The sequence below is a fragment of the Brachypodium distachyon genome, chromosome 1 (genome assembly GCF_000005505.3).
Source record: "Brachypodium distachyon strain Bd21 chromosome 1, Brachypodium_distachyon_v3.0, whole genome shotgun sequence".
Taxonomy (NCBI): Eukaryota; Viridiplantae; Streptophyta; class Magnoliopsida; order Poales; family Poaceae; genus Brachypodium; species Brachypodium distachyon.
The window spans coordinates 16,692,110-16,703,219 of record NC_016131.3 but is presented as its reverse complement, the minus strand read 5'-3'; the positions used below and the strand labels follow the sequence as shown (position 1 = coordinate 16,703,219).

General features: G+C 49.9%; 3 protein-coding genes across 3 annotated transcripts; 2 read left to right on the top strand and 1 right to left on the bottom strand.

The window, feature by feature from the left end:
• The first annotated feature begins 450 nt into the window (after positions 1-450).
• On the top strand, positions 451-2,500 carry LOC100840094 (very-long-chain 3-oxoacyl-CoA reductase 1). Its single transcript, XM_003562604.4, has 4 exons — positions 451-944; positions 1,084-1,440; positions 1,538-1,604; positions 2,029-2,500. Exons 1-4 carry the CDS (start codon positions 631-633, stop codon positions 2,299-2,301), a joined length of 1,011 nt encoding a protein of 336 aa, XP_003562652.1. The 5' UTR covers positions 451-630; the 3' UTR covers positions 2,302-2,500.
• Positions 2,448-7,292, bottom strand: LOC100839794 (4-alpha-glucanotransferase DPE1, chloroplastic/amyloplastic). Its single transcript, XM_003562603.4, has 16 exons — positions 6,875-7,292; positions 6,233-6,295; positions 6,035-6,123; positions 5,892-5,952; positions 5,359-5,437; positions 4,854-4,990; positions 4,609-4,767; positions 4,436-4,512; positions 4,172-4,311; positions 4,014-4,045; positions 3,848-3,922; positions 3,526-3,598; positions 3,321-3,409; positions 3,140-3,184; positions 2,893-3,045; positions 2,448-2,808 (listed from the first exon to the last, which is right to left on the bottom strand). The coding sequence occupies exons 1-16, from the start codon at positions 7,256-7,258 to the stop codon at positions 2,704-2,706; spliced, it is 1,761 nt and encodes a 586-aa protein (XP_003562651.1). The 5' UTR covers positions 7,259-7,292; the 3' UTR covers positions 2,448-2,703.
• Positions 7,293-8,909: 1,617 nt separating this feature from the next.
• On the top strand, positions 8,910-10,685 carry LOC100829046 (protoporphyrinogen oxidase). Its single transcript, XM_003559882.4, has one exon. The coding sequence runs from the start codon at positions 9,041-9,043 to the stop codon at positions 10,457-10,459; it is 1,419 nt and encodes a 472-aa protein (XP_003559930.1). The 5' UTR covers positions 8,910-9,040; the 3' UTR covers positions 10,460-10,685.
• The last annotated feature ends 425 nt before the right edge of the window (positions 10,686-11,110 follow it).

The window sequence follows — 11,110 nt, the reverse complement described above, 5'->3', positions numbered from 1 at the left end:
TCTCTTCCTCAAGCAGCTGATGTCCTCTGGAGTCTTGGGCAACAGCGGACGGAGAAGCGACGAGGCGGAGGTGCCTGGTTTGGACAAGATCAAGGCTTCGTTTGTTTATTTTTTCACAGGGATTTTCTCCGTAGTTTGGTGAGGCGTTGCTTCTGTATCCTTTCTCTTAATCGAGTCTTTTTTAAGTCTGTAATGTATTTCCTTAACAATGAATGAAAAAGATTTCGTATGCCTGCGGGCGTACGTTCTAAAAAAAAAGAAAAATCTTTTCATGTCCCGCAAAGGTAGATCAACACTCTGCACAAAGTTATTTTTGAAACATCATGCATGCAGTGCAAGCAGTAGTACTGGACCAACTGGCAACTAGACTGAGGTGTGGGGTATATATACTTGCGCGCGCGGGGGATGGGATCATGCCACACTAATGAGCCGACATTTCAGCAAGAGAGTGATGAGAACAACTAACACCACCCCATATCGCATGGTAGGGAATATTTCCCCGTTCCGGAATACTCCATATTGATTGATGACAACAACCAACACACCATATAACAGCACTTGCATCTAGCTAGCAAACTGTCATTCAGCGAGCGTGAAGAGGAGAAGAGAGTCGTCGACACGCGAATAAGAATGGCTGGCGCCCTGCACCAGCATCAACAAGAGCTTGCGCAGGATCAGCCGGCAATGGCATGGTGGTTCCTCTCGCTGGCCTTCCTCGGAGCCCTCTACGCGGCGGCATTCGCGTCCCGCCTCCTCGTGTCCCTCACGCTGCTCTGCCTGCACCCGCCCAAGCCCAAGGACCTCCGCTGCTACGGCCCGTGGGCCGTGGTCACCGGGCCGACGTCCGGCATCGACCGGTCCGTCGCCCTGGAGCTCGCCCGCCGGGGCCTCAACCTCCTCCTCGTTGAGGTCGCCAATCTCCAGGAGATCTCCGACGCGGTCAGGTAGGGACATAGACAAGGGAGGGGCGCGGGGGTTCTTCGACCCCAACTTTTTTTTTACTTAATAAGTGTCGCTGACTTAGTACACAATTAACTCGCTTGGCTGGTTCTGAATTTCTGGCTCCGTCCCTGGCCCGGTCAGATCTCGGTATGCCGTGAAGACCGCGGCCGTCGTGTCGGACCTGTCGCTCGACGTCGCCACTCCCCAGGGGGCCGAGGCGGCGCGGCGGCTCCAGGACGCGGTGGAGGCGCTGGATGTGGGGGTTCTCGTGAACAACGCCGGGGTGGTGACTCCCGGCGCGGTGTTCTTCCACGAGGCCGACGTGGAGGAATGGATGAGGATGATCCGGGTGAACCTGTGGGGGTTAACGGAGGTGACCGCGGCGGTGCTGCCCGGGATGGTGCGCCGGGGCAGGGGCGCCGTGCTCAACATGGGCTCCGCCTCCTCCGAGGCCATCCCTTCCTTCCCGCTCTACACCATCTACACCGCAACCAAACGGTACGCTACGCGATCATTGTGCGTATATATATTGTAAATCTTGTTTCCGAATAGTGAAACGTTTTCAATTCCTGCGTTTATATATATCGAGCTGCAGCTACGTTGCTCAGTTCTCCAGCAGCCTTTACGCTGAGTACAGCAAAGGGATAGATGTGCAATGCCAGGTACACTCTATGCTTCTTTTTAACTGTATAGTTACTTACTTTTCCCAACAGAGACGTTCTTACAATACTTATGATGTGTTGCCGGTTGAAGATATAGAAACTGTAATCGTAGTATGTAGCCAGCCTACAACCCTAACCGATCTCAAGCCTATTACATTCGTGACCAAACAATACTCCGTATGTCTGGATGTTCACTGTAGTACCTTAAATTCCCCACCTACTGGTCCTCAAAAACCGATTGATTATATTCCATCCGAAGGTCAGTAATTGGTTGCAGCCCTCCAGCAGTGGAGCAGTCTTACTGTAGTGTATAGTCTCCATCCACAACGCATATGGTCTTGCATCTAGCAGTCAAATTAATTCGAGCAAGTGCAGTACGTACGTAGCTGTTGTAGTTACTATGAAATCACGAAATCTTGTGCAGGCGCCGTTCTTCGTGGCGACCACGATGGTGACGGGCTTCTCCGGGATCTGGCGCCCGTCGGCGTTCGTGCCCACCCCCGACGCCTACGCGCGCGCCGCGGTGCCCTGGATCGGGCTGGGCCGCGGCGGCCCACTCTGCGTGCCCAACCTTAGCCACCGCATTCTGTGGTGCCTTCTCGCCGCCGTTCCAGGCTCCATTCACGACTGGGTCTGCCTGCGCGAGCATCTGCGGCAGAGAAGAAGCATGTTTCGAAAGGCGGCGTCGTTGCGTTGAGGGCGTCAAACGTGCGTGGAGTACGTGCCAGCAGCAAGTAAGCATAACTGCTTTGGTTACCGTACAAGCAAATTGGGTACACGCAACATGGAAACATGTACTTATTGCAGAGTGCCTTTTTTTCGAGAAAAAAAATACGGCTCATATTTTTTATGTAAGGCAACCTTTATTAGTATTATGGAATAGCCAGTTGTAAACCTGCAAGATCTTCAAGTTGAAGCATGCAAGTTTGCAACCGATGAAAACATGGTGCGACCCCTGTTATTCGCGCACAGGTGCCAATATCAGGGGAGATGATAGCAACCAAATCGTTGATGTTACTTTGGCTGCTAATTTATGATGGAAACATCCAACAGTTCCGAGCCTCAAGCGACAGAGAATAGTACTGGAGAACTGGGAACTTCACAGCCGGCTGTAAAATGCAAGCAACTCCTTCAGTTTTGCTGCTTCAGGGTTAAGGCTGTCAAAGCTGACGGAGCTTGGTATCCTCCATCTCCAATTTCCTTTCTGTGGATATGAAAGGAGCTGTTATTTACTTGTTTTTAGCAGTACACGTAATTTTGACAACCTGAAAGTGTACAAAAAGATAACCTGTGTAGCTGGAGTATTCATCCTAGCAGAACTGTCGAGGCCAAGTATGTCCTGCATGGTTACCATGGAAGTCCTCGCAACCGAAGAGAGGGCAGTAGTAATTAGTGCCCACGAGACATCAGTCTTGCTGGCCTCTGGTAGATACTTGAGCACCTGAAACCGGTACGGCGGATAAGATTAGGAACACATGGTTCCCCAGATACCAGGTCATGGTAATGCTAATTCAAGAATATTTGAGAACACTGACAGTCTGCTTCTCTTCCTCTGGCAAACTCTTCCACCAGCCAACAACCTGAGGAAGGAAGACATGGTTGTATCAGGATTCAACGCTAATTTATGTAACTGGTGATCTTCTAAAGGACGTAAATACAGTAATCTTCCAAAAAAGATGTAAATAAATGAGTTCTGGGAAAAGTTAGGGAACTGACCGTATCATTATCATGTGTCCCAGTGTATACAACTTGATTCAGTTCATGGTTATGAGGCAAGTGGGGGTTGCCAGAACCACCGCTAAAAGCTGTTCAGAATAAAAATGAAAATCGGACCATTAAAATCTGAATCAAGATTACACGTATACTCATCATAGTGCCCTATAAAAATAGAAGCATGCTCATGGTGCTTTTCGAATATTACCAAACTGAAGAACTGCCATTCCAGGAGCCCCAATAGATTTCCTTAGCTCAACAACATCTCCAGTTATCACGCCCTACAATTAGTTTTAGATTGATAAGAGAAACATAAGCAGAAAATAAGCAAACATTCTGGCTGGAACTATACAAGCTTATCACACTGGTATTTACCAGGAACTGTCAGCGGAAATCACATTTCAACAATCCACTAATACTGTAATTAAATCATGGCCAGCTCTTTTTAGTTTATAAGTTCATATGAATCCACCAGGAAACTATGCATTTGATTCCAGATGTTAGCGGATAAAAGGAAAAGCTCCGATTACCAGGTCTTCTGCTATTATATTTGCTCTACCAACAGCTTTGAAGAGCGCATCAAAAAAGGCATTCCTCGGTCCAGCCTACTGCCAAAGAAAACAGGAAAGAACACATCATCAACAATGATTTTGTGAAAAAAGAAATGATAGCACCGTTCATGAAGTCAATGCTCACCCTCCAGCTTCCAACCATCGCTACTTCTGCGTCTACAATATGCGCACGCAATCGGTTAGTAGGATGAATTCCATTTTTGTTTTCCATTAAACAGATTAACATACAGTAAAATGCTTATTTTATGCATACAGGCAAGCGCAATGATGTGTTTAACTTACCAGACAGAACTGCCCAAAAACCAGCAAGTCCCCGGAAATGATCTATACGGAACTCATCGTACAAATCAAGGGCACGTTTAATCCTCTTTACCCACCATGTAAAACCATCAGCTTCCATAAATTTCCAGTCGTACAGTGGACTGCAAAATAGCAAGTTTAACAAAGGAAAGACTATTCGACTTTCTCCCAAATTGAAGGTGTATTAAGTGGAACAAAGCAGAAAAGAACTGGGAAAAACAATTTGATAGGCATTGAAGCATCTACCTGTTCCATAGCTGACCAGTTTCACTAAATGCATCAGGTGGAACACCACTAACAAATGTGGGGAAACCATTCTTGTCCTTTACAACCAGAGACCACAGTCAAGAACCATAATTTCAACCTTTCAGGTCTTCACAATATAAGTATGTTCCTTAGGGAAAACAAATAAGGTATACCAGCAAAAATGATTTCCTGTTTGCCCAAACATCTGCACTGTGGTAGCCAACATAAATAGGCATGTCGCCCATTATGCTGATGCCCAGCTTCTGTGCATGTGTACGAACACGTTGCCACTGCTTTTGAAATAAGAACTGCTGTGCCATAAAAATCTCGATCTGCATAATCCGTGCAGCATATGAATCCACCAATATTTTCTGTAAGAGATCAGTACAATGCAAATCATGAATTTAGAGATGCTTACAAAGTCTTTCTGTTTTTGATATATGTCTTCCAAGGCTCCAAGATGGCGATTTTTCAGTGGTTCAGGCCACTCATACCAGGACAATGCATCAATGCTTTTGTCAATAGCAGCAAATAGTGCAGCATCTTCAAGCCAGCCTGGAAGCAAGAGGTGTTAAGAACAGCAGACCATACTGTGTATATCGTTTCAAGCATCAACATCGTTGCTATATTCTCTTTTGAATGGAAAAGCATGTATTGTAAAAGATTTTCTCCTGCATTGAGGTTGTTATCTGATAGTCTAGGTTCTTGCCTAACACCTTGCTATGCATTAGAATTGGTATAACAGCTTTTATTGAGATGCAATTTAGCAACTATTCTAATAATACCCTTTTTGATGAGTAGTTTATGTTTTGTCATTAAAAAATGTATACCTTATGTTGATAGTAGATACATGCACACTTTTTCACAATGAGGGTATGTAGGACATAGGAAACATGGTTTCAATACCAAATCAAATTTCTTGCCTGAAATATCTGGATTTCTCTTGAATTCGTCATACTGCATTCTGAGCTCTCCATGACTCAGTAGGAGCCTCTCTGCTGCCTAAAAAAACAAGATTTATCTATAATTTTTCACTGTAGACAATCTTCATGCCAAAGATGATTTTGTGTCAATCAGCAGTATTTTTTATATTATAGTATGTTTAGTACTCAATGAGCACGGATATTTTAACTTGGTAGCCACAGAATGTCAGCTTGCGTAGAACAAAGAATAATGATTTGTAGAATTCTATCAAAAATAAAAAGGTGCAAACATTTGCACATGCTGCCATCCAGCAGTACTCTGGATAGGCCAAATGAGAAGTAATATCATTAGATAACTTTACTAGCCTTTTGAGATTGTCGAAGCAACCAACAGATAATACAGATGCAATCAAACGTCCAAGAATAGACATGCTGAACTAGTTGGGAAAGCAAATTCAACGGAGGGAAATAGAAGCATGCGTAAGCGTTAAACAAAAAAGAAATGGTGAGAACAACGAGCATTAATAACTAACCTTTGCAATAAGAGGTTCTTTCAGATTAGCAACAGTGTCAAATTCAACATATTCCACATCCCTGCCATTGATTTTAACACGTAAAGGGTTAATGACAAATTTATAGGTGCATCTGTACGTGATCGCGCAGAATTCAAACTCACAAGGGTGCAGGAAGTTCATCTTCCATCAAGAGCCCATCTTTTACAAGCTCTTCAAGAGAAATCAATAGGGTATTACCACAGTTTGCATCCTGCAAATGTGGATGTATGTTCCCTATAACCATCGACTTACTGCCATAAAATAGGCAAAAAGTACCGAGATGCAAAGTTAACTCCGAAAGAAGCAAATGCAAAAGGTACCTGTCCTGAATAAGGAGAACCATCCTCCCCGGATTTTCTTCCAGGAGGAACAAGTGGAAGAACCTGGGGACATGGAACAAACTGACAGTCAGCATTTCCGAAACTCAATTTGGTGGTCAAAACAAGTTGGTTAAAACACAAACACAAGCACAACACCAAATCAACAGCAAAGGAAAACACAAGCATTTAGCAAAAGAAACAAAATATTACTGAATTAGTTTTAATGGTCAGAGACAAGCAACTGAGATTGCGTTTGCATTGTTCAAACAGACGGCAGCAAATACGTGGCCTCTAGCTAATTTTAGCCCACTATCCAATCACGGTTCCATGCACCAGCACCATTTTATCATGTGCAGACAATCTTGAGAAAACCAATCACCATTACAATGTACAGCACGAATGTCAAACTGCACTACTACTGCTACATCGTAAGTTTGTACTTTGTAACCATTGTAAATGGTTCGAATCCTTTAATCTTATTTATGATTCTCACTAACTTCCAAATTTTAACAACCTAAGCGTTTCCTGTCGTCCCTGGGTGTCATAATGAAACTTCCACGCCACACAATCATTTCGACAAACAAGCTTTATACCATCGCATGGCAATGGTAACGTGAGCGGACAATGCGTGTTACTAATCACCTGCCAGAGCGTGCATCCGGCGTCGCGGAGCCAATGGAGGAAGGCGAGCGCCTCGTCGCCGAGGTCGCCGATGCCGTGCGGGCCGCGGAGCGACGTCGGGTGCAGCAGCACGCCCGCGCGCCGCCGCCGGGACTCCTCCACGGTCGGCATCATCTGCTCGTACCCCTCGGGAAGCTCCTCCCCGACGCCCACCGCCGCCACCTCCGCCGCCGTTGTCGTCATCGTCGTCGCCTTCGAGGAGCGGCAGGCGATCCCTCGCGCCGCGGGGGGTGCGCCCGCCTGGGAGGACAATGCGGGGAGGACGCGGATGCAGCCGCGGAGGCGGCCGGGCGAGGCCGGGGCCGGAGCGAGGTGCGGGAGCGGGAGGGTTCGCGCGAGAGCCATGAGGCAGGGGGCCGTGGAGCGGAGTGCGGAGGGAAGAGAATGGAACCGAGAGGGGGAGGGAGATATGGGGGGTGCGGGAGGGATCAGGGATGGCATGGGGTGGGGCCCGGTTGTCGGGGAGCGCGGACTGGGTCGCGTCGCGTGAGGCGAGGCAAAATATGGCATGTGGGGCCCGCTTGTCGGGGAAAGGACAATCTCTCCCGTGACGCGAGTGGCGCCGTTGCCACGTCGTCGTTCGTCGGTGCCTTGGGACTCGGCGTCCTTCCGTGGAGGCCAAACTGGGCTGCGAACCCCCCTTCCTCGATGCTGCCTCCGCCTAAGTGCCTCCGCCGCCTCCTTGATTCCTTCTCCAACTTTCATACCCGACGAACTCCTCAGATCCACCATCTCCTGCTCCTCCATTCCCCGAGATCCTCTCCTTCCTCAGTGTTCGGTGTTAGGTCTTCGCCCCCGTCGACGGTGGCACCTGCACGGCAGCACTAGGGATCTTCGTTCTCTCACATCTGGGAGAATGACTGAACGACGGCAGCGCCTGCCTTCCCGGAGCACAGCCAGCCAGCCTGCCTATCTGAATCTTCCCACGGCCTGCGCCCCCACCCAAGCATCCAAGTTGGTGATTTGTTTGACCGCCACATCCTAATGAAACTCCGATCAGCGAGTCAGTACTTGCAAGCTGCTACTAGTGCGTTTTCTAGTTGTTCGTTCGTACATATCTTCTTCATTTTTTGTGTGTTACATGCTCTGTTTATGAGACATATGTAAAATTAATGTTAGAGCACACGCATTAATATCTGATTAATCTTTCTCTTCCTTTAGATAAAACCCAGAGCGGCCAGCTGTTTATTAGAAGTTTGATTGTATGAATCTTCTAACAAAAAACTTGCATGTCCTTGTTTGATACGGAGTATGAAATTAGCCCCCGCTTTGCTTTCCGTCACGCTCCGCCACTGCTGGCAGCGTAGTATGGCGTGGCGTTGCATTCTGCTTTTGCAATACACTTGGGTGTATTGTACGGAGTATAAGTTAAAGAGTCAACCTCCCCAGTACATGGTAGTATCTCAGATGTTCTATCTTGTGCTCTCACATTTCATATGCAGCATTTCATTGTGACAAAAGTTGTATCCATGATAAGAGCATTAACAATATCTCTCTTCTCTAGTTATAGTGTCACATTAGAAAAAAAATCCATATGTAAAGTGCTAATGGACATTGTCAAGGTGGAGCATTGGAAAATGCCTCCAGTGTCACCTCCTAAATGTACAGTAATTTGATAGGAAGTTTTTTCCAAGTTAAATAATTACTTCATCCGTTTCATAATTCTTGTCGAAATATTACATGTATCTATATGCTTTTTAGGAATACATACGTCCATTTTTAGACAAATTTGAGACAAGAATTATGAAACAGAGGGAGTATGTATCTGTTTCCGGGTCAAGGAGAGTTTATTTAGATGTTGTAAAATGTAAAGAAGCGGCTTCAACCGGAAATTCGAAAATGCAACTTTTTCCCTGTTCTCCGGGATCAGAGAGGATAATGCTTATATCGTGATGAACTCTCCATGAACCCGGTCGACAAGCACCCACCCACAGCAATTCTTTCATCCATAGCTCCACTCAAACACCAGGCCCACGCAGCCGAGCCACCATATCCACAACAACATGGACAATCGCCTACACGGCTACACGCCTACACCTCGCAAACCAAAAACGGGCGTCGTCTGATCGTCTCCCTCCCGCGAGCCACTCGCCGCAAAGCGCCACCGGCAACGCAAGCAAACCCCCCATGCGCGTCCACGCCGCCCACCTCCTCGTCCACACGCCGCCGCACAACCCGCGCCGCTACCATGCCGCCGCCGGCCTTCGCCGCTCCACCACCGCCATCTTCTCCGACGCGTCGCAGCCGCCGGTGACGGAGAAGAAGCCGAACCCCACTGCCGTCATCGTCGGCGGCGGGCTCGCGGGCCTGGCTGCGGCGACGCACCTGGCCTCGCTCTCAATCCCGTTCACGCTGCTGGAGGCCTCGGACCGTCTGGGCGGCCGCGTGGCGACGGACGAGCTCGACGGGTTCCTCCTCGACCGGGGCTTCCAGATCTTCCTCACCGCCTACCCGGAGTGCGCGCGCCTCCTCGACTACCCTTCCCTGCGCCTCCGCCCCTTCTACCCCGGCGCGCTCGTCTTCCTCGGCGCCGGCGAGCCGTTCCACATGCTCTCAGATCCGTTCCGCTTCCCCATCCGCTCCCTCTCGTCCGTCTTCTCCCCCGTGGGAACCCTCCCCGACAAGCTCCTCGTCGGCCTCGCCCGCCTCCGCGCCGCGGCGACCCCGGACGACGTCATCCTCTCCGCCCCGGAAACCACCACCGCGGCGCATCTGGAGAAGTTGGGCTTCTCGCCGTCCATCGTCGAACGGTTCCTAAGGCCGTTCCTGGCGGGCATCTTCTTCGACCCGCGGCTCGACACCTCGTCCCGGCTCTTCGAGCTCGTGTTCAAGCGGCTGGCATTGGGAGACAACGCGCTCCCCGAGGCCGGCATCGGCGCCATCGCCTCCCAGCTCGCCGCCCGCCTCCCCGCCGGCTCCGTCCGCCTCGGCTCCCGCGCCTCCGCCGTCCGAGAATCCGCCGTCACGCTCGAGTCCGGCGAGACCGTCCCCGCCGAGCTCGGCGTCATCGTGGCCGTCGAGCAGCCCGAAGCCGAGAAGCTCCTGCCACAGCTACCGAGACCCAAGGGCGGCAGCGGCCGCGGAGAGAGGAGCACGGTGTGCCTGTACTTCGCGGCGGACAGGGCGGCGGTGGAGGAGCCTATCCTGATCCTGAACGGGTCGGGGAAGGGGATCGTGAACAACATGTTCTTCGCGACGAGCGTGGCGCCGTCGTACGGGCCGGCGGGGAAGACGCTGGTGTCGGTGTCCCTCGTGGGGTCCTTCGCCGGCCGCGAGGACGACGCGGAGCTGGCCGGCGAGGTGGTGCGGGAGCTGGGCGGGTGGTTCAGGGCGGAGGAGGTGGCGTCGTGGGCGCACCTGAGGACGTACCGCATCGGGTTCGCGCAGCCGGACCAGACGCCGCCCACGGAGCCCGCCGGGAGGGACCCGAGGGTCGGCGGCGGGGTTTACGTGTGCGGGGATCACTGGTGCTCCGCGACGTTCGACGGCGCCTTGGTGTCCGGGAGGAGGGCGGCCGAGGCCCTGGCCAAGGACAGTGGACTGTGATTGATTCCTGCTGTTCTGTTTGAGTGGCGGCACCCGGCACGAACGCGTCTTTGAAATTGTAAATGTTGCGTAGTTCGTATCACGTCGTATTGTTTTGTTTTGGACTGCGATTCATCTCTAATTGAACACTGTCACAGACAGTTCATTTTGACTACACAGTGTTTGAGCCGGACGAGTAGTTGGAAATAGAGCAACTTTCTTTGAAGAAGCAGACATCTTTGATTAAGGTTCCTGTAGACCGGGATTAAGAAGTATAGGGTGCCAATTTCATGGATTTCGAGGTTCAGGTTTGATGTGGTCGACCTCTACAAAGACAAGGTTGAAAATGGACTTTACTCTAATTATTTCCTCGGCATAAGATGATTTTGGTACGAATTTGATGAGAAGCTAATTTGGACAAACTCATTTTTACCGGCGCTGGTATATACCAGCGACTGATTGGCCGCCCGTCTGGCGCTAGGATCCGTGGACACGCGGGGGAAAGCGAGGAAAGAAGCTTGCGGCGCGAATCTCGACGGCAGATCTGACGGCACGGACGGTGCCAGTATATATCGGAGCCGGTTAAATCGTTGTGTTCCATTGGTTATTGATAAACCACTTTTCCCAACAGTTTACTATTCATGTTCTTCCCTCTCAATTCTCTTGATGCAT